The following is a 26,577-nucleotide window of genomic DNA, read 5'->3' on the forward strand; positions in this document are numbered from 1 at the left end:
AAAATGTATATCCATGGATACAGATACGGATCATTAGTGTCTAGATCCACGGATATGGATATGGATATGGATCTCAACTTTCGTACTCAGTCGGCGCCAGTGCATGTGACCTTGGACCGATAGTTGACGCTTTGCATTAGTAACACGACGTGTTATGACTTGCACTGTGCATGTTTTTGTTTATAGTTTAGTGTGAAACGGGATAGCATAGATTACATTTGTATTTTTGGAGTGTGTTGAGTTAAATTGAAATAAAAACAATGTCGACAAAAAAGTTTAGTAGTGTAATATGGAAATATTTTACAATAGTAAATGATTTTTGCATGATAAAATTTTTGCAATATGATAAAATTGATAAAGATGATAAAATTTTTGCAATATGAATGTGCCAAATATGTGATTTTAAGAAATAAAAAGTGATTTGAATTGAAATTAGTATTTTATTGCTACCTATCTTTAAAATTTCATATAAATAACGAAATTCATTAAGATAAAAGATCCATTAAAGATCCGCTAAAAAGTAACAGATGCGGATATGGATACAGATTTTTTTTCCTCGGATATCTGGCACATCACTATTTACTATCAAGTTAATTTTCTATGTGATCTATTGTGTTTGCCTGGCTTAATTTTTAGAAATGTTATAAATTATTGCTAACTATGCAGATAATTATATATTAATATAAAAATATTTTAAAAGTAGTTTTTAAAAATTCTTTTACTTAGATTGATGAAAAGTGCTATTTATTATTTTTGTAATATTTTTCAGTAATTAAAAAATATATACTAAATGCTTAATCTTGAATTATTAAATTCTTTAAAATGAGAATTCAGTTACATAATCTTGGTGCTTTTTGTGGTGTTAATTTTCCTGCAAGATTTATTTCAAAAAAAAAAAAATATGAATTTTATGCACTTTTCATTTTATATTTTATAAATATAGTAGCTTTGTAATTATTGTATTTTATGGCAAGTAAGATGTAACTTTTATCTAAAACAATGCTCAGTTGTCTTACATCTTACGTGTGAAATTGTGGTCTCCCAAAGTGAATTCTGCAAATTGCTTTTAGTAGGCTACAGTTAACCTTGACCTAGCTCAGCTCTTGAATAAAAACACAGCTATAGCAAAAATTGATGATGATAAGCAGATTTTGCTTCTTTTCATGTTGTGAAATATAATTGTAAATGACTTGTTTTAAAATTCTTTTCTTCCTTTAAGTATGGTTTAAATGCATTCTAATTTTACTATTTTAAACCAGACTACAGTAAAAGAAAATTTTGGGTCTGGGTGCTAAAAGTTCCTATGGCTTAAATACACTAAATACTTATCTAAATATTCTGTATTGAAATGGAGGTGTCTTTTACATGCAATAAAATATGATAATTTGCAGTCTAATTAGTACACACTATAAATATAGCAATATTGGTATTTTATAGTAACTTATTTTATTATAACCTTAGCAGGTATTAAGAAAAGTTATGTCTTTGTAATCTGCTGTTGGATATGGATATTAACACAATTGATTGAAAATTTAAATATGATTTAACAATTTTAGATTTGATTTTGTATTCCAGTGATGACTACATGAATCTATAATTTGAATCATAGTCAGGTTTAAAATATTATTTGTCATGACAAATAATATCGTTAACCTGAGTATTAATAAACACTATCATTTAAGATCTTACAAAATGCATAATTAATAAGATTAAAGGGAGAACACAATACGAAAAATATATGATGATTAAATTTGAATGCATGAAAATATTTTCATGCAGTTTTTTCCATCAATAAATTTATCATCAGTAATTTTCTTTTTATACTATAATTTAAAACAAGCTAAAATGTATTTACTAAACATAAGAAATTTAGAATAATTATCATTATTATTATTATTAAATTAATGTGCATATTAAGTTTAAACTTAAAATTTACATAATAATTATAATAAAACAATTATTATATCTTATAGTCCTGCTGGAAATGAAAAATCAAAATTAATGGGATTAGATTCAAAAGAGTATAAATATGAAGTTTGTGATAAAAATGGCAAATCTCATATTGTTTCAACAGAAGCAATTAGGTAAGTTTACATTTTTATTTGAAAAATTAGTAAAATAGAAATTTTTAAAGAATTTTTTTTTAAATTTTAACTGTATTGCAATGATATTTTTAAGAGCAGAATCATTGTTATATTTATATGTAATGAATTGTTAACATCTTCAAAAAATTTTATTATGTCTTTAAAACTGCTTTTGTATTAAATACATTGAAAATTTTTTGAAGAAGCTGAAGATGTTTAAATAGCTAAAAATAAATCCAACTATATGAACAGTACAGTACATACATAGTAAAACCTGTGTAAATCAGACCTGCCTGGTACTGAATATTTTTCTCATTTGGTGGGTTTGTTTTGAACAGTTTTTTTAACACACAAAATTGCTGCATTTTGAAGAATTTTTTTTCATTTAGGTATGTTTTATACAGGTTTTACTGTGTGTGTATTAGAATCTAGATTTTTTTTACTTGATAGTGTTGTTTGCTTACGAGGGCAAGGTAAAAGGATCTCGGCCTAGCCCAAGCATGACCAACATACAGCCTGCGGGCTGGATCCATCCCGTCTAGTGAATTTATGCAGCCCACAATTAATCTTTCAATATTAGCTACTGAAAAAGGTCAACAACCTCACTGTGCATTTAGAGTTAACCCCCCATTACAAATGTCTTAAGTACAGCATAGAATGTTGATAAAGCATGATAATGTGAAAAATGTATATGTAATCTCTATGTACAATTTAGTCTCTATGGGGGTGACACCACAATGAGATCGCACACCACCTCAAAATCTTCCTAGGGCAGCCTCTGGTTTGGCCAGTGAAAAAAGTTTTCTTTCCAATTCAGCCCAGGGGCAAAAACTGTTGGCCACCCCTGGCCTAGCCCATAGATGGCACTGCTACAAATGAAATTACTGTTTTGTTAAGTTGTTGCACTTGTTGCAAAAGTAAATACCAAATGTGAATTTGATCAGACAAATAGTTTGTTTTATATGGCTGTTTAAAGTAAGCATTTTATGTGTTTTTGACAAAATGAATGAACTTGAATGCCATTTTGTCATAAAATTCTTCGTTTTGGATGGTTTATTGCCAATAGAAATTCATCCAAAGTTGGTAAAAGTGAGTCTGCACCTTTGTTGTCAACAGTAAATAAATGGGCAGCTGAGTTTAAACGTGGTTATACATCGATTCAAGATGATTTGTGTGAAGGACAGTCAAAAACTGGAACTACTGAAGAAAATATCAAGAAGATACATAATATGGTTCTAGATGATTGGCAATTAAAGGTGTATGAGATAGCTAAGGCTGTAGGCATCTTAGAAGAAATGGTATGGCACATTTTATATGAAAACTTAGTGTGAGAAAGCTTTGTGCAAGGTGAGTGCTGCATTTGTTAAATGCTGATCACAAACGAATGAGGAATCAACTTTCTCAGCAATGTTTGTACTGTTTTAAGAAGGATCCAACCAATTTTTTGCACAGATTTGTTACAATGGATGAAACATGGGTTCACCACTTTACACCTGAGTCAAAACAACAGTCCAAGCAGTGGGTAGAACCTGCATTGAAGAAAGCAAAGACAATTGCATTGGCTGGAAAGGTTATGGCTAGTGTTTTTTGAGATTCCAAAGGTATCCTTTTAATTGACTACCTGTCAAAGGGTCAAACAATTAATGGGGAATACTACACACATCATCTTGACCAGCTAGATGAAAAAATTAGAGAGAAAAGGCCTGGTTTGCAAAAGAAAGAAAAAAAAATCTTTCACCAGGACGATGGACCCTCTCACAAAGGTGCTTTGGCAAAGGGAAAATTGAGGGATTTACAGTATGAATTGTTGGAACATCTTCCCTATTTGCCAGATTTGGCTCCCTCTGACTCATCTATTCCCAAATCTTAAGAAATTTTTGGCTAGAAAACGTTTTTGATCAAGTGAAAAAGTGATATCAGTGGTAAATGGATATTTTGAAGACCTTCCAGAATCGCATTTCAGGGACTGAATCCAGTTATTGGAGAAACTTTGGACAAAGTGTATTGAACTAAAGGGAGACTACATTGAGAAATAAATGCATTTTTAAAATTTAAAAAAAAAAAAAAACTCATTTTTTCACTACTAGTCTGAGAACTTTTAATCTTGCCCTTGTATATTTATTGACAAGCCTATATATATAAACTTGCCAATCAGTATAAGTAAATATGATGAAATATTCAATTCAAGTGCTGCTTCAATTGCTTCTGTTAATTCTTCATTTTAATACATTAATGTAATATTAAGTTTAGTTTTAGCATTAGAATTTCAGAGAACTTTGAAGTGAGTAATGGAAGGTGTATATCCTTTCCAGATGACAGATTAATTCAATGTTATGGGAACATGTATAGTTTATCTCATTCTTGGGTATTGCTCTGCTAGAAGAGGTTCTTTGCAGCAAAGTCTTTACTGATAAATGAATTTGATACACTGGTACATAAGTATTTGGTTATTTCAAAGTTAAAAATGTTAACTCAAGGTAGCAAGTTGTTTTAGGTGGCATAAACAATGTATCTAAGACAACTTGCTATCTATAGCTTTTTTGTTGTGAATGAACTATTTAATGTTGCTTTTCATTCCAAACAAGAGAATTGGACCATCAATAGGTTCAAAAAATTTAGTGAAAGTACACAAAAGACAAATCGAATCCACTTTTTTCTTTCTTATGATGAACTATGCTGACTGTTGTAATGACTCTTGCATAGTGAAAGGGATTTACATCCACTCTCAGGATGTAATGAACATAAAATCTTTTAAGGTTAGTTTTAAAGCATGTGTGGAACAACTAAAAATGGATTTCAAGTGCTGTAAAAAATACTGACAAGAGGAGGCTCAAATTTAAATGAGTTTCATATGTATTATAATACTATCCTACTATAAATCAATAATAAAGCTACTTGATGCAAGTCTCAAAAGCATTTTTTCACCAAGTGGTTGTAGGCTAGGGCATAAGGTCACTACTAACTTCTACTAAGAATAATACATATACAAGTTCAAATCTTTTCTTTAAAATTTATAATTAAATGGAACACATTTTTAACAAGAGAATTACATATTTAAAAAATTTGAAATTTTTTTGGTTGTACAAAGATTATTTCTATGTTGTATTTGTTGAAAATGTGTGCATTAAAATAAAGGAATGAATACTTGATTATATACATGTTTCTAGCCTTTATTAGTTTATGCGTTTTTGTATGCAGTTCACAGATGAACTAAAAAACAACAGAAGAATTGTGTATTTGTCTCTTTAATCCGATTTTCAGTTTGGTAGACTATCATATACAGCATTCAGGTTATGAACTTCTTTTATTGGTTTGTTATATGCATTTTGGACTCAATTGTAATTTAAGTCCCTCTTCAGTACAAACTGTTTTAAAAAATTTTTATACAATTACTTAAAAATTATATACAATTAGTGAGATTACAAAAATTCTTCGCGTGTAGATAATATTTACTGACATAAAACTATTAAACAATTGTAACACTTATACGTTACCTCAGATTCTGTTTTCTAAAAACCTCGGTGTATAATTGGTAACGTTGGAAAAGATTAAAAATACAGCCATTTAAAAAACACTTCAACTACATATTCACATTAATACGTTGCACCTAATATATCAATATATTTATAATTATTACTTTATAACATTGTATATTTTTTACATCAAAAAACATAACAATACTCACACTTTACAAATGTTCATAAAAACCTTTATAATTACAACTTTTTTCAAGAAAATTCGTATGCTCTTTATTGAAATGTTGCAGCAATAATGAACGTTTTTTTCGGTTAATAACACGTAATTACTATTAACACACTTAAGAGGATACATTCACACTTTTACAATATATTTCACTTTAATATTTTATGTCACCAGACATTACAAACCAATTTATCTATTAGCGCCCTCTATTATATTATACCACATTTGATCTATTTGCATACCATTTGAAATGTTTATTAAATCATCTTTACATTTTATAATCTCTATATGTTCTTTAAATTTGCGTTTATACATATCTTTTTCTAAGTGAATTATTTTTATGTTATTTCTATCTATTTTACATTTACTATTTTTTATATGGTCGAACCACGGAGAATTATTATGTTTTAGTCTAATAGCTGCTTCATGTTCTTTAATTCTTAATTCTAAAGTTCTACTTGTTTCACCTATATAATTTTTCGGTTTTTGACAATCACAATTAATTTTATATACTACACCTGATTTTTTTAAATTATCCACTTTTATTTTATATTTATTATTATTATTATAAATACTACGCGAAATTTTATTGGTCAAAGATGGGGCCAACACAATATTTTCTCTTTTTAAAAATTTGTTGCAATTATTATAAATCTCATTAATATAAGGAAAACTATTATACCTCTTATCTTTTTTATATTTGGTATTAAATCTGTTGTTATAATATTGGTTGTGCCACATTTTTAATTTATAACTGGGGTAATTATTCAAAATAAACGTCTTTTCTAACTCTTTTAATTCTATTTCACGATTATTGTTATTAGTAGTTCTTGTATATATGTTTTTTAGACCCATTATATAGGTGTTCTTTTTTATAGTTTCAGGGATGCAGGATTGATAGTTGATGGTTTTATTGACGTTACATGTTTTTTTAAAAGTTTTGAAAGAAAATTTGTTTACTTCGTTGGTAATTGTTATATCTAAAAAATTTATCTGGTTATATTTTTCCAATTCAATATCAAATTTTACATCTTCATTTATATTATTTATAGTTTTTAATATTATTGTATCATTCGTTATTTTATTGTTATAAATCAACAAATAATCATCAACATATCTCATTACTATTTTAACCCCAGGGATACTTTGTATTTTTTCATCTATATTTTTCATCACTAATTCTGCAAGTTTTGGCCCCATCTTTGACCCCATACTGACACCATCTATTTGTCTATAGTAATCATTATAAACTTCAAAATAATTTCTGGTATATGCAAATTTTATAAGATCAATTATTGGATTATTATCAAATATCAATTATCTGAAAATCGGATTAAAGAGACAAATACACAACGAAAATAGCAGCAGCCATAAGTGATTTTCTAACAGAAGAATTGTAACTTGACATGTAATGAATACACACAGAATATATGACAGTACTGCTTCATCTGCACACACAAGTAATATTACAAATAAGTGTGAACTGTGTATAGCATGTTTGAACTTCTTGGAAAACTAGTCATTTTTGCAGAATTATATACTGCCAATGTTTTGAGATATGACAGTACAGTACAGTCATATCTCAAAACTTAGTTACAACAAATATGGTAAACTTTAAACTTTAAATTTGTTTTTCTCATGAATGCATAAAAGTTGCATTGAGTGGCTTTATTATTGATTTATATAGTAGAGTACTATTACAATATAAATCAAAATCAAATTTATTTGAAACTTGAGGGGGGCAGTCCTGAACCTTCCCTTATAAATCAACACTGGTTATTCTTGAGAATCTTCCACTTCATTGTAATAAAAATGATGTTGTGAGTAGGAAACACAGTGTAGAATAGGTGAATATTATGATTGTTTTGATGATTGATACAATTTTTATTAATAAAATTTCTAAGTTTCCAAGGTGATCCTGGACTCATTTACAGATATATCTGATGTGTTGATATACAGAGTCTGTACATGCCTGGAAAGTCAAGAAATAAGATTATTAGCAGGAAATGGCATCAAATGTCAGGGAATGCATCTGTATATCTTGTTCATTTTTGCCTGAATATGCCTTTAAATTCAGTTTGGTATAGAGGGTCTACGAAGACTGAAACAACCAAGAGAATGGCAAGATTTGTCATGCTTATATCTCGTAAACTATAAATGATAATCTAATGACTAAAATTTTGTTGGGTAGAGGGTTTATGTTTGTATTTAAAATGGTGGGTAAAGGGGTGTGCAGCTGTGAGGAGGAATTTTCTGTTGTGCATGAACATTGAAAATGGCAACATTGTATAGCAGTGTATAATTTTGGATTGCAAAGAGATTGGACATTGAAATTAATATTGATTTGTACAAAATGAGAGGATTTACAATATTCTTTAGCAATAATAACTGATAAAATGGAATTTGTAAAGTTATGCCAATAAGTGTGCAAATTGAAGAAAATTTTCATAATGTTGAAAAAAATTGCAAAGGAAATATGAACAGAAATGTAAGAAACTTATATCATTGGAAAGAAAAATTTAAAAGAAATCAGAAAAACCCAAAATGACTAATGCTGAATAATGCAGATTGTATGAAGGTCATAAGAAAACCCAGCATGAAAACTTCTGACGTGAAAACTTCAAGTACATCACCACCTGAACTGATACATATTGATTTGGAATGTGATAACCACCAAGACTTTATTCATTTACATTTTGTCCTTCTAATAACACAAACACAGATTTATACCTTAAACAATTGCAATTGTGTGCCTGTATACAACCCTCCCAATTTTTTTTGACTTGCATGACATCTGATTAACCCTTTGCATTCAGTTGATGCCATTGGCGGCAAAGAAACTTTCTTTGCCGCCATTGGCGGAAAGAAAGCAAAGAAAGATTGTCAGTCAACTTAACAATGGTGTATATAGGACATTTTGGATCATGTGGCAGACTTTGCACAGTTCATGCATTTTTATTTGTTGTATTCTTTGCTGCTGATCACATTCAGTCTGTGGAGATAATAATTTTGCCAATTTTGACAGATTGATGATCTGTGATATGTCTTCTCTATGACTGTAAATTTATCATCTTCAGATAGCCTGCAGAATTTTGGAAAATATTTCCACAGAGTTAAAGTCAGGTTTTCAAAAATCCATCAACAACAACCTGCTTTTCCACCAAAATTTCACCACTCCCATTATAAGTTTCAGTGAGGGATAAAAAGCAATGTACTGACCTTGAATTGTTACATGCTTACATTAAAAATACATTACAATATTTATTAGGACTGCAATGATTATTTAGCTGGTAATGAGAGTGAATGTTTTGTTGTTGTATTGTAATCTGTATTTTAATTTATTAAGATATCTACTTAAAAATAACATAGATTAAGTTTTAATATTTATATTAAAATGCAGATCTTAATGTTCAAAATAATTCCCAGCTTATAATTGACAAAAACCTATAGTACACCCTAATTTATTTTTTTTTTAGTCGGTCTAAAGGACAGTTTACCAGAGAGAAAGTAAAACTGCTTATAAAAAATTCTGTTGAAATGAAAGATGGAATATTGAAAACAAAGGTAAATAAAAAAATATTTAAATATTTTATTCTTTGTAGAATTTGCAATTCTACAAAGAATTCAAGTTTGTTCTATTATTTAACTAACTCTGAGAAGTTTGTATATTATTAGTTATTGAAACTGAAAATGACTCAAATAGAACAAAATGTTTTGTTTGATGAAATTATATTACAAATAGAGATATAGAGATTAATAATTTTCTAATGAAATACAATAAAACCTTCTTAAGTCAAAGTTTAAGGGGTTAGTATCTGATTTTGTTATTTTGCCATTTCTTGAGTGTATTCAGACTGATTACAAAACTGTACACAGTTCGATACTTTTGAATGATGTCAAGGCCCTCGTTGTGTCCCAATCAGAATGCCAGTAATCTTCTCTGCTTTGGACCTATAGACAGCTTTGAGTTAATGCAGTTGTTTTATTGTATTTCCTAAAATCTCACAATCATTGGAATTTCTTTCATTTTCTTAAATCATCATTTGATATATTAAAGTTTACAGATGTTTTATTTCTAATTTATTTTCATATTTGTAAAATTTCAGATTTTTTTTTACTTTGGTTTTTTTAATTAATAAACTTACTGAATACTATTAAAATTTATTTATTACAGGATGAAACATTATCAAAATATAATGTTTCTTCTGAACTTTTTAAAGAAATGTTTGCTGGTCCACCTCCCACATTTTTCATGTCTTCAAAAAAGAAAATAAGTAATTCCCCAGGAAATGTAAAGTTAACTTCACCTAAAATTAAAAGTAAGAGTTCCAAAGATGCAAGTAATTGTAAAGACTGTAAGTAATATTTGTATGTGTATGACTATAGTTAAATGTGTAACACTTCATTCTGAAATGAAATTTTATTAAGAATTAGATTTTAACATGTTTTCTTATGATATGAAAATTTGACTTACATTGACTAAATGTGAGATTAAGACTGTATTCCAGTTTTGATATGAGAGATGTGTTAATGTAACATTTAAAACATGTTTATTTTTGAGTTAAAGTGTTGGCTTTGAATATTTATTAATTTACTACGTTTCAAAATTATTAGCTTTCAGTTTAATTCTTGAAAGGTATGTTATATAATTTTCTAACTAGATTAGATAATTATGAACTATTATGGATAATAAAATTTAACAAATAATAGCCAATATAATATGTAATGTAATGAATGAGAANAAGTAGGGTGACTTCAATCTGGCGGTATATTTTTAAATATTTTAAAAAAATTATAATTTTTATTGCGATTTCCGACCCCCCCTAATTAATTAAACTTCTATATAATAAAATCTATTAATTAAAAAAATTAAAAAACTATCGGAAGTCGTTTTTGACATCAGAAAGCAGCTTTAAATAACTTTACCGAAGGAAAATCGGTGCGCTACAACTTTAGAATGATAAATTAATTTTGATAAAAAACTCCCATTAAAAAAACATTAAGCCTTCATCGAGCCTTATCATAGGCTCATTAAAATCGCGATAAAAATTTTTCGCATGTGCAAAAAATTCTGAAAAAAATTTGGGGACCTAAAAAACATTCCAAAAATTCAAAAAAAAATAATTTTTTCAAAAGTGGCCTTAACGACGTAAGACTATAAAACTTGCTCGAGTCACACTCGAGCGCGGCTCAGAAGGGGTTAACAATGTATGTAGATTTTATAAAGTTGATGCAGTCAACTTATCCTTCTAGTTGGGAGAATGCGAACTTGTGGTGTATAAGTGTCATTGCATACATTGCTTGTTTAATGTTGACTGATGAGGGGCTAAGTACCCGAATCAACTGAATAAAGATGGAAANTTAACAATGTATGTAGATTTTATAAAGTTGATGCAGTCAACTTATCCTTCTAGTTGGGAGAATGCGAACTTGTGGTGTATAAGTGTCATTGCATACATTGCGTGTTTAATGTTGACTGATGAGGGGCTAAGTACCCGAATCAACTGAATAAAGATGGAAAAAAGCCAAGTGTTTAATTAATAACACAATCTTATGTTCAACACTCAATACTTTTGGAATGTCGCCAGTATTTTACATGTTAGAAATAAGATAAAATGAAGAAATTAAACATATAATCGTAGTTTTTGATGTAATGCTGGCAGTTTTATAATAAAACTTGTTAGTTTTTATATGACTTGACTTTCATTTTTAATGTGCCCTCTAGAGAGGGATGTATAATTTTCTGGTCTCCTACGGATAGACTGGCATGCTGGTCATTCTGTGAAAATACAGTAAAAATTTAATAGTGCTGTAATATAGCATTTTCAGTTTGAATAAAACTTTCTAATGAAACTGGGTATGTCTCTATGGTTATCCCGAATTATTGTTGTTAATAAAGTATCATTTTAATATTTATTACTTTTTAAAATAAAAATTATTGCTTTTTTCCAATGGAGTATTTTTTTATTAATTACTCTAATTATTGGAAAATTGATTATCACTTTACAGTTAATCACTGGAGGAGCCAATTAGTACAATTAGCAAGTGACATTACATCAATATATTAGTTATTTTGATAGAAATATGTAAGTCGTGAAAAGTATGTGTATTTTGTGTAATTATAATCTTTTTACTAAGGGTCGAGTTATAAACTCTGTAACATAACCGTGTCCATAAAGCATGGTTATAAACTCCGTATTATTGTATTCGTATGGCTGTATCGTATTTCGTAAGAAAAGTTTGGATTGATCAAACTTTTATGGTAGGGATAGGGAGAATTGACCAACTGCACATACGCTAAGTCACCATCAGTCAATGTACAATCAGAAGTTATGCCGGAAGCAACTGATGAAACTTTCATAAATTGATTGAAACACAACTTTTGATCAACAATGCTAATGTAACCGTATGGTCGTATCGTATTTGATTTAAGATAAGAATTACTTTGGTCATAAGATAATAGAAAAATAATAAAATTAATAAATAATTATAGTGTTAGATCTGGCAATAACTACCAATGATTTTGCACATGCTCATGGTGGACTGCTTCGTAAACCGTAAGAAAGTTTTTATGGAAAATGCCTTATGGTAGTTTATAACTATTGCTATAGATATCCAGTGTAGCATACAGATACAGTTACGTTACAGAGTTTATATCAATAATTTGACCCTAACTGAGGAGGATTGTTCTTAAGCAAACAGATTGAAATGTGTGTTGTGAAATAAGTTATGGAGTTTCCTTATATTCTGATTTTCATAAAAAGGAAGAAAGTAGTGTTGAGAATAACTGTCTACAACAAATCATATTTATTAAAAGAACAAGTATGTTTTCATTCCTTTTAAAATTCTTTATAAAATATATGTACTTGTCATTTTTACAATTAGAACAAATCAGCCTATTTCAAGTAAAATGGTTTTGGTGAAATACTCTAGCATTCTCATAATAGATTTTGGTGGTGTATGAAAGAATTTAGAGCTATAGATTTGAATGTGTTTGTGTGAAGGTCAGCACTGTTTGTACATGATTATATGAAAAAAATCATTGCTGTCAAATTACTTTATTAAACAATGATTTATATCTACTGAATTTATATTTATACTTCTTGAAGTCAGGTTTTTTCAACTTTACCCTTCTTTACAATAAACATGTCAACATATGCTATGAATTTAATATAGTTTAAAAATTCTTTTACACATGGTTCCTCTGCTTATTTCAAGATTATCTAAGCAATATTTCTTGATATTAGGAATCTCGTAGGGATCCCTCTTTTTATAAATACAATTTATTGTTCCATGTGAAGTGAGACTTATTAGAAGCGGGTCAATGTAATCTGCTACAGTTTTGAATTTATTTAACAAAAAAACAATCTCTAGTTAACAAGAAGACCTGTGCTATATGTATAGAAGGGTAAAGGCTGTTATAATTTAAAGTTGTGACAAATTCATTAGGATTCATCTCAACAAATGAAAGTGCTTAAATAATATGTAATGTGCTGTTAACCGCATAGCTAACTTTAAAATTAATTTATGCTAAACATTTATATAGCACATTTTCTAAATTCTGGGTAGGGGCGAGTAACTTCTCTTGACCTGGCTGTAAAGGCCACTGCAAATTGGATAATGCTGTCACTTTTGACATGATGTCAGAGAGAATTTTTATGGTTACTGTGAATGTTTTGCTTTGATGATTGAGCAAATTTGCCATTTTTGATACCACTCATGATGTAGTTCTACAGAACCAATGAACATAAAAAATGTCATCTATTCCTCTACAAACTATTGCTCGGTAGTCTGTTTTGTAAAATGATAACAACTTGTATCAACAAATGGAAGCAACCAAAGCTAACATTAGTTAGCTTCAGCTTATTTCATTTTATGTCTATTTGACAGAAATTTAATAAATAAATTAAAACAAAATCTGAGTCCCTATAGATTTATAAATTTCAATGAAACAATTTCTATTCTTCTTTGAAAATCTATCAAACAGCTCTGTTTCATAATCCCAGCTTAGCAAAGACATGGCCAAAATGTTAAGCACAAACACTTGTCCTTTCTTACAGACTTTCACAGCATGTGAGCATTGTTAGTTGCTGCCTGAAAAATCTTGGATTCTTCTTGGATCTGAGGGGCATCAAAGGGTATGACATAGAGTGACATTAAATTGATGGCTATCAAGCAATCAATGATTGAATGAATTTGATTCATTAATTAACTGGAAAGACTTGAGATCAATATTTTATTATAACACTATCCATTACAATACACCTCATTTAACTCCAACATCTAAAATAACTGGAATTTTACAGTAATTAAGAATTAATTAAATAAAAATGTGGACAAGAAGGTAGTTGGTAGACATAAGAATTTGCTTTAACATTGCCTAGTTTAAGCAACCTTAATGGCCAACTACCTGTTTTTACCATATCAAAAAGCTTTGGTACTCTAACACTAGAAGGGATTCTTGTTTGTAAAAATGAAAGGAATCGTTTATTAGTTTGTTTGTTGTCAATTTTAGATAAAATTCTATTAATGGATCATTTTTAAGCTAATGTATTGTGAATATACACGACCATTGAAACACGATACCGTAGATGTATTAATGTATTGTGCATTACTTAGCTGACTTTCTATCTTAACTTTATACTTGCTGTGTTCCTCAAGGCACATGCCTTGAGGAACACAGCAATTTTATACTGTTGTTATCAATATACCATTGTCTTGCTTGATAACATAATCGTAACTTGTGTATTGTATGATCTCAATGAATTATATTTTGAAAGTTTAGCTGCTGACATAACCTTTGAAACCTCAACTTTCCAATCCAGTAACTTAAGTATATTCTAATTGTGCTACTTCCTCAGAATTCTTTTTGTTATATATAAACATCTTGAAGCCCAATATTTTAGTAATATGTCAAAGTACTGGATTAAATCAGTAAAGTAGCTCAATTTAATCTGGTAGTTGTTTGGCATGTTCTTTTTATTGCATTTTGATACAAACTTATGCCCAAACAGTAGAATTGTCTTCACTCCCTTTTCAATGCCTTCAATTTGCAGCTTTAACAAGATGCTTCTTACATTGGTTTCTGGTGATTCCAAAAATGTGAAGTCTATGATAGCATGTAGGTGTGCTTCTGTAGTCATTTGTTTTAACTTGTTCTAGTTCTAAATATAAACATTCTTTAATCATACACAATTTGAGCTGACTACAATTCTTAAATTAAGAATAACAATTTTTAATATGCTCAAAACAAACTAAAACATATGTGGAATTAAAAATAATAAAAATCATATAGTATAAACATTTTAAAATATTACTTCAAACTTAAGAAATCTTGAAAACTAATTTAAATATTTTATTCTTTGTAGAATTTGCAATTCTACAAAGAATTCAAGTTTGTTCTATTATTTAACTAACTCTGAGAAGTTTGTATATTATTAGTTATTGAAACTGAAAATGACTCAAATAGAACAAAATGTTTTGTTTGATGAAATTATATTACAAATAGAGATATAGAGATTAATAATTTTCTAATGAAATACAATAAAACCTTCTTAAGTCAAAGTTTAAGGGGTTAGTATCTGATTTTGTTATTTTGCCATTTCTTGAGTGTATTCAGACTGATTACAAAACTGTACACAGTTCGATACTTTTGAATGATGTCAAGGCCCTCGTTGTGTCCCAATCAGAATGCCAGTAATCTTCTCTGCTTTGGACCTATAGACAGCTTTGAGTTAATGCAGTTGTTTTATTGTATTTCCTAAAATCTCACAATCATTGGAATTTCTTTCATTTTCTTAAATCATCATTTGATATATTAAAGTTTACAGATGTTTTATTTCTAATTTATTTTCATATTTGTAAAATTTCAGATTTTTTTTTACTTTGGTTTTTTTAATTAATAAACTTACTGAATACTATTAAAATTTATTTATTACAGGATGAAACATTATCAAAATATAATGTTTCTTCTGAACTTTTTAAAGAAATGTTTGCTGGTCCACCTCCCACATTTTTCATGTCTTCAAAAAAGAAAATAAGTAATTCCCCAGGAAATGTAAAGTTAACTTCACCTAAAATTAAAAGTAAGAGTTCCAAAGATGCAAGTAATTGTAAAGACTGTAAGTAATATTTGTATGTGTATGACTATAGCTTATTGATATGTTAAATGTGTAACACTTCATTCTGAAATGAAATTTTATTAAGAATTAGATTTTAACATGTTTTCTTATGATATGAAAATTTGAGTTACATTGACTAAATGTGAGATTAAGACTGTATTCCAGTTTTGATATGAGAGATGTGTTAATGTAACATTTAAAACATGTTTATTTTTGAGTTAAAGTGTTGGCTTTGAATATTTATTAATTTACTACGTTTCAAAATTATTAGCTTTCAGTTTAATTCTTGAAAGGTATGTTATATAATTTTCTAACTAGATTAGATAATTATGAACTATTATGGATAATAAAATTTAACAAATAATAGCCAATATAATATGTAATGTAATGAATGAGAAAGCATGTTGAAGGTAATAAAATTGACTTTTAATTGGTATTTTTTTGTTTATTTTAAAAAACAGTTATAATTTTGATTATTAAAGTTCTTAGCAATAAGAAAACTTTATCATATTTTAGGGAATAATTCAAAATCGCCTAGTAAAGTTAAGGAAATTTCTACCTTGAAAGAAAATATGCAACAAGTTTCAGTTAAAAAAGAAAAAGGCTCTGATAAATTATCAAAATCTTTGGAAGAAAAAATTAATATTAGAGTTGAGAAAGAAAAAGTGAGTATAAATATTAGTATTTAACTTGTTTATATCTATACTAATATTATAAAGAGGTAATGTTTATAAGTATGTAAGTAAGTTTGTATGCAGCAGGTAATCTCCGAAACTACTCATCCATTTCAAAAATTCTTTCACCAATATTTAGAATGGAATTTCAGGGTGTACATAGGCTGTATATTATTCTGTTAAACATTTATATAAATTAAAAGATATCATCTAGGATTAAGGCTTTTATGTCCAACAGATGGCTCTAACTCTGCGAGTATGATGACTTAAGTTTGCTTTTTCTGTGAGGATGCACTAAAGCAGATCATCTTCTATCTATCTATATAAATAAAAATGTAATGTTTGTTTGTTCCTACCAATTCCTTTGAAATTATGACACAAAGTTGCATTCGAATACACATGTGTTTTTATATAATATACATGTCGAAATTCCCCCCACTGAGGGGAGAGGGACAGGGTTAAGGCTTACTGTGAAGAAATTGGCTTCTATTACACTATTTTAGATGCATTTTTGATTGCATTTTAATAGGGTACGTCAAGAGAATGTACATTAACACGTTTAACGCCATACGACGCGCGCGCCGCCGTAATGGAAATTCCCGTACAGCGCCATACGACCGCCGGTAGACGTAAACAATGTAGTTTTACTCAAGGTTAAATTTCCCTGGCCTCGTACGACGTTTTCTGCATGCTTAGTGCTGGCCTCTCGTGGACATCTATTCAGTTAGCTTCGAACGCCGGCGGTCGTATGGCAAACAGATTCTAGGTACGACCGCAGGCGCGTCTTGTGGCGTCGTGACGCGATACAAGGTCAGCGGTCGTAGTTTTTTTTTTAAATAAAACTCTATTTTATATCTGATAGTGGTTTATTTTAATAGTAAATAATTTAAAATATCGAAAATTAGTTTAATTATCCTCTTTTATCGCATATAAAGTAAATAATATTATTAAAAAAAAATTAAAGTATATAAGTGCGTTTTAATATATATTTACAGAAAAAAAACATCATTTGCAGTCGAAACAAAGTGTGAAATACTTTAACACACAGATGTAAATACTTTTAAGTAGGGAAGGACGTCTAATTACAGTGGGGTTGTAAAATTTATTGCCTGGGAGAAAGCAGTGTCAGGTTCAAGGTCATACGACTCCCCGGTCTTTGTTTATATATACTTTTCTTATCGTCGCTCTCCTGACTGTTGTACATCGACCCTTTTATTTACGTTATATTCAATTATTATATATCAAATTTTCATTTTTTGGCCCCCCCTGACGGAAAGTATCATATTACAACAAGCAGTTAACGTGTTAAGAAGGGATTTTTCAAAAAATTCCCCCCACGAGAAGTGTTATACATTTATAATAGATACCTTTTGAGCCACAACAATACATGGCGGGGTCTGCTAGTTTATGCACAATTAGTTGGTATTTAAAATGGCACTACATTAACACACTATTTAGTTATTATTATTATAAATTGAACTATTAAAGAAAGAAATGAATTTATTTAAAATAAAATTTTTAACAATCAACTAAATGCTAAAATCTTCAGCATTTAAATGTTTTGAGATGTTTTATGAATATATCTCCCAGCATTGAACATTTTTGTATTTGATTGATTTTTGTTTATGATGATGAAGTTGTATATTTACTTTTAAAAAAAAAGAATTAAATGCATTTAATTTAAATTTTTTTCTGTTTTTTAAACTTATCATATAGATAAACTAGCTTTTTTGTTTATCTTTCCTTATTTACTTGAATAATTTGCACATCCCAGGTTTTAAGATATTATTTAAAAACTGGGATGTGTGGATTATTAGAGTAAATATGGTATTTATTTCTGTTAATTAAACCTTTGAGTACAATTTTCTGATTGGGTATGATTTCAATGCAACTTGTAAAAATTACTAAGAAAGTAATCAAAAATTTGTTTGTGCTGATTAATTCCTGGATATTTTATTTCTAACTAAAGTCATTTTGAGAAGAAATGTAATTGAATGGGACTAATGTTTAATTGTTTAGATGAAAAGTAGATTTCACATTTTCTTGTAAATGTTAGAATAATAATAGAAGTATGAGATTGTTGATAAGACCCAATCACATCAAGAAAACATTGGTCATCCTATCAGTTCACATACCACTAGTTCAATGGTACCCAATTAGTTTTTCCTGCGTACCACTTCAAAAAAAGAACTCAAACTCGCGTACCCCTTATATCAGAAATTCATATTAATCCATACTAATATTATAAATTCGAAGGCAAGTCTGTCTGTTACCTTTTCATGTCTAAACCGCTGAACAGGTTTTAATAAAATTTGGCACAGAGATAGCTTTAGCTTACATGTTGGAGATGGACATAGGCTACATTTTACTGCAAGAAAATATCTTACTCCCAGGAGAAAATTTGATATAATGCAGGCGAAGCTGTGGGTAGACAGCTAGTGATAAATAGAATAAGTTTTTTTTTTTTACATTTATTACCTTTAAAATACAGTTCTAATAATAATGAAAATAACATAAGGTTATTTAATTTTAATGTGACAAATGTGCACGATTTTCTTTGCATAACTTTGTAAAATCTGGTTGCTTTTTGGTCAGCTTCAATCTTAAGTCATCTTTGAGTTGAAGTTGGCGAAGATGTTTAGTTTTCATGTTTGTCATGGCCGAAAATCCGCTCTCGCAGAGGTATGTTGTGCAAACTGGTAGTAAATATTTTATTGCCGCTTTGCTGACATCATAAATTCTAGCCGGATTTAGAAGCAAGATGTCGCAACTGATTATTAAACTCAGTGAAGTCTCATTATACTCTGCGAGAAGTCGCGTTGTCATGCGCGAGAAATAACAGCGACAAAAATTTTCAAAATTAATTTCACGAAAACAAATTGTGTTAATTGTACAATTTTTGTTTCTTGCATAAGAATTTCATTTAGGTATTGTCACAAATGCATTTTTTTTTTTATGAAATTTCGAGAATATTTTTAGTTATAAGTAAACGAATTTGTGCATTCAACATCATGTTGTAAATTGCCAAATTTTTTATGGTCCCCCCATTATTTTTTTTTATTGCTTTATCTCATGCATTTAACTTTTAAATCAACCAATTTTAGATTGCCGCACAAACCCCTTCATGCAATTTCGTGTACCACTAATTAGGAACCATTGCACTAGTTTATTGGTCACTGTTTTATCTTAAAATGAAAAATAATAATAAAAATCTCACATATGACAAATATGAAACCAAACATACAAATACTGTCACGCTGGTAACAAGGTGTGTTTTAATATTATTAGCACTTGTTTTCTGTTTTATGAAGTTTAAATATTGGGTTTAAAATGCTAAAATTTTTTGCTATTAAGAATGTGATTGAATGGATTGATATATAATGATTTTATTTAAAGGAAAAACAGAAACAAAAAGAAGAAAAGAGAGCTTTAGCAGAATTAATGATGGAATGGAAGAAACCACGTGATGATTTGGAATGTGATGATTTAAAAGTAAGGGTTATAATTTTATAGAATGAATTATTGAAATTTCTATTAATTTCCATCATCTGGTGGTAAATTTTTTATTGCTCATATATTTGTTTGAAAGAATGTATTAATAATAATAATTTGCTTTCGTCTATACATTGAACTTATTTTATTAACTTTTTTTTTCCTCTACAAACTCTTGTATGTATTTTTTTTTTTATTTTATTTTTGTTAAAAAAACTGTGTGGTTTTTTTATGTAAAATTTCATTTTTGTTCAAAAATTTCCTGAATTTAGATTTTTGGAAGAAATGTTTGGCTTATCTCTAGTAATGATGAAATTTATTTTGGAATTTTTACACTCAAATTATCTAAAATATTGAACTATTTTTATATGAAATAGCCAAATATTTAATTTTTTAAACTGATGTTTTGTGTTGATCATATTGATATTTAAAATTAGTTCAGTTACTTGCGACAGTATTTACTGTGTTGTTATATATATTATATATTGATAAAATTACATTTAAAACATAAATTAAGTTTTAGTATTTATACCAATTTGATAAATGTATTTTCAGTAAATTTTGAAAGTGAATACTGTTTGCTTTTATATCTTCTGAAAATGATATGTCGGTATTTTGCTTAAATCTGAAGGTTTTTTAACTGTGTATACTAAGTTCTCTCAATATTAAAATCTTAATATTACATTAAGATTGCATTTTTAGAAATGCCTAATAATTGAATAAAATAACTTAAAACATTTTTACTAAATTTATTTGAGTTTACACATTTTTTTTAAATTATGCAATTTTTAAGTTAATGATACCAATAACACAATTGAACTTAGTTTTTTTCCGGTTGTAAAATTCTCATTTGTAATGCTTAGATGTTATGTTTAATTTGTAATATTTAGTGTTATAAAAATATATTTGTAAACAAATATCTATAGTTACAAGTACTTAAAATATGAATATAGAATAATGAAATGGTAAACAACAATAGTGACTGTATTCTAGTTGTCTATAAAAGATGAAAGAGGGTTTTACGTCACAAGATGTGCATTAATTGGCTTAAAATTTGATGACATTTTGGAAGAGAGTGCAGTAATACCTCAGTTTTTGTTGACTTCGGTTTTTGTCAATTTTTTCGTGAAAAATTTCTCTTTTTCATTAGTTGCTCCAGATTCATCTGTGTGCTCACGTGACACCCTGCTAATTTTGTGAAAACATAGGACAACCTACATGTTTTCTTGCTCAGTGTGGCATTGTTTCTCATTTGTGTGAGCATTACCCGTGTGTCTAGCTAAACAATTCCGTTGCTTTCCTTTTCTTTTAGCTACATCACGGCACCAAACAAAGTTTCCAGAGCCAATAGCCCTTCAAATGGCATGTTAAATGTTCATTTATTCTTTACATTAGTTTTTTATATTAATTTTACATTAATATCTTATTGTTTTTAGTATTAAACACACTATTTATTCTCTGTAAAATGTGTTTTTTTGTATGTGTTTTAGAGTGTCTAGAACAAATTACAGTGGAACCCCGGTTAACGAACGTCCTGGTTAACGACCAAATCGGTTAACGAACTTTTATTTTGCAAAAAATTTGTCTCGGATAACGAACGTAACGGTATTTTGTGTCAAATTTTAGTTGGTGTTAGGCATGCGCGAGTTAAGCATTGCTTTTCCGAGTGTTTGTGCTATGCTTCTTTTTTCAGTTTTGTGATTTATATATTTAATCAATATGGCATCCAAGAAAGAAAAAAGTCATAGTGGCAATAGAAAACGACAACGCAATATAAACGACAATGCGCTATCGCATTTGAGAAAAATTTTGATTAAAATAGTAAGACAATCAACTTTAGATCAATTTCTTGTTCCTTACGGAAAGAGTTTGTTTGTTTGTTAAGTTATGGCAACGCAACACTTGGGCGATCTGCCTAGGGGAATGCCTTCTGGGAGGTGTTTTTAAGGGAAACTGGCCCCTATTTAGGCGTTACAGACGTGGAGAAAACCCGGAAAACTCCACATGGCCAGCCCGTCTGAGCGAGGTGCGAACCCACGAACGAACTCCCCGTGTTTAAGGTACGAAGACCACTTAGCCACTGGTGGGTTTTTTTTCCCAAAGAGACTTCGACTCGAAGAATCTTCCAATGAAGTGCTACCCGTTATTTTTTGGAGGGGATTCCCCTTCTAAGCATTAAGGTTCGTATATCTCCACTTTTCTGCCACCAACTACAACAAACGAAGGTATGTACAGTGCTATTTTATTAAACAAAGTTTACATGTTTGTTGCTGTAATGATAGATACTACGTTTTCCTACATTTTCATCAAAGAAAATTACTGTATATTACAAATAAAATCACAAAAATTTCGGAGACTAGAACGGATTAATTGCATTTGCATTAATTTCTATGGGAAAAATTGCTTCGGTTAACGAACGGAGTCGTGGAACGGATTAAGTTCGTTAACCGGGGTTCCACTGTAATTGGATTTACATTAATTCATATAAAAATAATTTCCTCAGTTTTCATCAGTTTCGGATTTCGCCGATTGTTTTCAGATATATTATCGACAAAAACCGAGGTATCGCTGTTATACTGTATTTTAGAAATTAGCAAATAGTGATCTTCTGTCTTGATTTCATTTCAGAGAAGTAAACAAGATGTTTGTGAATGTTTGTATATTAATAATAGTACATTTCTAAAAATATCACTTAAAACCATGCTTATCTTTAATTTTGTTGTTTTGTAAGATTTGTCCTTAAACTTTCCAAATGAGATCTTTCAGAATTGCATATTTAGATAAGCATTTTTATTCTGATGCTTTCCTCATCAAACATTGGAAGATTGATGCTGGCATTTTTTTTACTTGTATAAAGGAAGGAAGGAATGATCTTGCATTAAGAGAATTTTGAAGAAGAAAAGACTAGCAGAACCAGAATAAATCAAATAAGTTGTGTTGGGAAAACATGTAATTAGTCTGCTTTTTTGAAGTTGTGATTTTGTAATCTGGTTTAGGCAGATCTTTCTTCTAGGTGTTTCTAATGTATCCAATTATTAAATCTAGTATTAGATGGTGTTTGATGCTTCTAATAGTTTTTACTAGAAACATTAAACATCATCTCATACTAAAGAACATAGAGAATGTGAAAAAAGTAAAACAGCAACATCATTTGCAGAGGAAAACATAAGAGATAAACATGGAAGAATGGGAAAGCTCATATACTGCAGAAATTGATAAAAAATCTGACATAAAGGTGTTGACATAGGATGTAGAAATCCTAATGTGTATGGAAATTGTATCTATGGCATAAAAATATGATCACACAAATACAAAGAGCACAATGGAAGATGTACAGAGACCCTTTGCTAAACCTATCAATATAATGGTGCTCCTCTGTTTAGTGATTGTCATATTGTATTTTTTCTTATTTGTAAGTGAATTTTATCATGGAATGTCTTAACCTCATAACATTTAAACTTAAGATTTAAAATGTTCTTAACTATTAATGATTTTTGAATTATTGGAATTTTGTAGATGTGCTTGAATTTAGGTTTGGTGTGTCTGAAAATGAGTTAACTAGCTCAAAAGTACTAGGGAAATTTTGAAGTTTTCTGTACTCCTAAACAAATTAGTGTGGTTAAGTTTGAAAATCATTCTAAAAAGAAAATTTTATTAACAAATTTAATTATGAAACTTTTTTGAAATTTTTATCTGTTAATTAAAAATTAGTATTATTTTAGGTACTCCCTCCTGTTACATCTATTAATTGTTCAATACCAATAGAACATTTTGGCGATGCTCTTATGGTATTACAATTCCTTAATCGTTTTGAAACGTTATTGGATTTAAAAATGTCATTTCCAGAAGGATTTGGATTTGGTAAGAATAAATCATTATTAAAAAATTTTTTTATAGTCTTTAGAAACTGAAATTAAAATAGTTTTTTATTGAATTTTTAACAAATATACATATTTTAATCTTAAGAAGTTATGTTTAGATCAGTCAGAAATAAAGTAGATTGTGATTTTAAAAATGTTTTCTTCTAGACCAGTTCCTATTTGTCAGCTTGATCTGCTTTGCCATGTTTTTTAGTACATATTAATAAAATTATAAAAAATAAATGGTTAAACATTAACTGATTATAAGCAACTAATAATTTTTATTAATTAGTATAGTACATGACTGCATATTTTATAATTGACATTGCATCATTCATTGATGATGTAAAGTAGTATGTTCAATTATTTCAGATATGAAAAATGATTTTTGATGTATGGTTTTTGACAAATTGAAAATGATTACTAAAATTTTGTCACTTTTATATATGATGATGATCTTAATTTGGACAAGTTCATTCAGAATGTCTATATTGCAAAGAAAGATTAATTTAGAATATAGCTATATTTAATTCATGCTAATTTTCGGAAAGAACAATCTTGTTTAGTGATTTTTTTTATTATTTTTTATTCTTAATAGCTATAGTGTGATATATGAATGTTTTCATTTTGTTTGTATTCCTAAATAAAATAAATTACTGTTGATACTCATAATTTAGGTGTCACTTAAAACTCTTCAAAATAAACTCATAAGGATTGTGAACTATTTTTGAAATGATTGTATAGATCAAATATCTAGAAATCAATAAGCTAAATTTTTTAATAGTGTCTACAAAACAATATTTATAAAATTATATTTTAAAAGGAAAATGTCATTCAAAAATTGTGGGCATAGTGGAATAACTGCACATTCTATAAAACTACAAAAAATGAATTAGTAATAAGTTTGGATTTGTGCTTCATCGACCTATTTTCTTACTAGAAGCTTTAATGATTCAGTTGCATGTTAAATGTGTTTACACCCCTATTAATAAAACATTATGTATTGAAGTACTGATGAATTGAAACACAAAGCCTTCTTTTTCACAAACTTCCTAATGTGCAATATTCCATTTTTCCATCAAACCCTTAAATTTGCATTCTCTTGTCATTTTTGAAATTGAAGAAGAAACTTTTGAGTTGCAACAAAAGTAACAATATTGCATGTTGTTTATATTTCCACATAATTTTCTTAACAAGAAATATAGAGGTACAAAACAGGAAGTGTCTTAAACAGTTTGGGAACCACTGGATTAAACTATAACTTCTATTTATAATTTGATATTTATAAAAGTTATAATTAATTTTACTTGTAACAATTAAATATATTGAAAATTTTCAAATATTTATATCTATGTATATAGTAATTGGAAGATTGATGCTGGCATTTTTTTTACTTGTATAAAGGAAGGAAGGAATGATCTTGCATTAAGAGAATTTTGAAGAAGAAAAGACTAGCAGAACCAGAATAAATCAAATAAGTTGTGTTGGGAAAACATGTAATTAGTCTGCTTTTTTGAAGTTGTGATTTTGTAATCTGGTTTAGGCAGATCTTTCTTCTAGGTGTTTCTAATGTATCCAATTATTAAATCTAGTATTAGATGGTGTTTGATGCTTCTAATAGTTTTTACTAGAAACATTAAACATCATCTCATACTAAAGAACATAGAGAATGTGAAAAAAGTAAAAAAGCAACATCATTTGCAGAGGAAAACATAAGAGATAAACATGGAAGAATGGGAAAGCTCATATACTGNGATTTCAATCATGACAGTAAAATATGTAAATGAATGAGCTAATTATTACTCCTTATAGTATAGTTTAAAATATTTTTTTAGAACTCTTGGAAAGAGTACTAACAGAAACAGATGTTCAGGGTCCATTTAGTGATATTCTTCAACTCTTACTTGCTAACCTATTTCGTTTGAGGGAAGTTGAAGAGCACCAACCTACTTATGATGATATATTGAGTAGTTCAGAAATATTGGAAGGTAAGATAAGTTTCATGCTTTAATTTTTTATTTATTTATTTAAAATGATGATACATATTTGTTACTAACTCATACACAGGAAGTCCTCATTAGTTCAAAAGTTAGGGGATGAAATATTTGTGTCTCAAATTATTTGAGATTTGCATATTTCTGTATAAAATGCCATGTAACATGTAATTTATTAAACAAACACGATATGACTAGTTAGTTACATTATTTTTTTTTATTTCATTTATTTTTTTATGAGGTACACAAATTGTGTTACATATCTGGCTCCGCAGGAAGCACTNCCATGTAACATGTAATTTATTAAACAAACACGATATGACTAGTTAGTTACATTATTTTTTTTTATTTCATTTATTTTTTTATGAGGTACACAAATTGTGTTACATATCTGGCTCCGCAGGAAGCACTACCAGAAATTAGTTACACAGAATGCTATTTTTATTAATTAATAATAATAAAATAAATAAACTGCAGATAAACAGCATGTATCTGGTGAGAACCTCACAGGTCGCCAGATAAATTTTTATAAATACTAAAGACTTTTTCAAAATGTAGCCCAAATTATTTTTAAAGTGGCCCAAAAGTAGTAGCCTACAGAACTACAAATATCGCAATTTGCTACTCATAGCTCAGTCTTGTAATCCCGA

At 28.8% G+C, this 26,577-nt stretch overlaps 1 protein-coding gene across 1 annotated transcript in view; it reads left to right on the forward strand.

Annotated features, from left to right (window-relative positions):
• LOC111624236 (bromodomain adjacent to zinc finger domain protein 1A-like) overlaps positions 1-26,577 on the forward strand; it is a 68,233-nt gene that overhangs the window by 38,864 nt on the left and 2,792 nt on the right. Inside the window, exons 4-12 of the mRNA XM_023367051.1 lie at positions 1,974-2,084; positions 9,263-9,350; positions 9,961-10,145; positions 12,551-12,608; positions 15,718-15,907; positions 16,424-16,572; positions 19,978-20,073; positions 23,796-23,934; positions 25,769-25,921. Coding sequence (XP_023222819.1) covers positions 1,974-2,084; positions 9,263-9,350; positions 9,961-10,145; positions 12,551-12,608; positions 15,718-15,907; positions 16,424-16,572; positions 19,978-20,073; positions 23,796-23,934; positions 25,769-25,921 — 1,169 coding nt within the window. The remainder of the gene's footprint in view (positions 1-1,973; positions 2,085-9,262; positions 9,351-9,960; positions 10,146-12,550; positions 12,609-15,717; positions 15,908-16,423; positions 16,573-19,977; positions 20,074-23,795; positions 23,935-25,768; positions 25,922-26,577) is intronic.

This window comes from Centruroides sculpturatus, unplaced genomic scaffold (genome assembly GCF_000671375.1).
Source record: "Centruroides sculpturatus isolate CEXI.00-Female unplaced genomic scaffold, Cexi_2.0 scaffold61, whole genome shotgun sequence".
NCBI lineage: Eukaryota > Metazoa > Arthropoda > Arachnida > Scorpiones > Buthidae > Centruroides > Centruroides sculpturatus.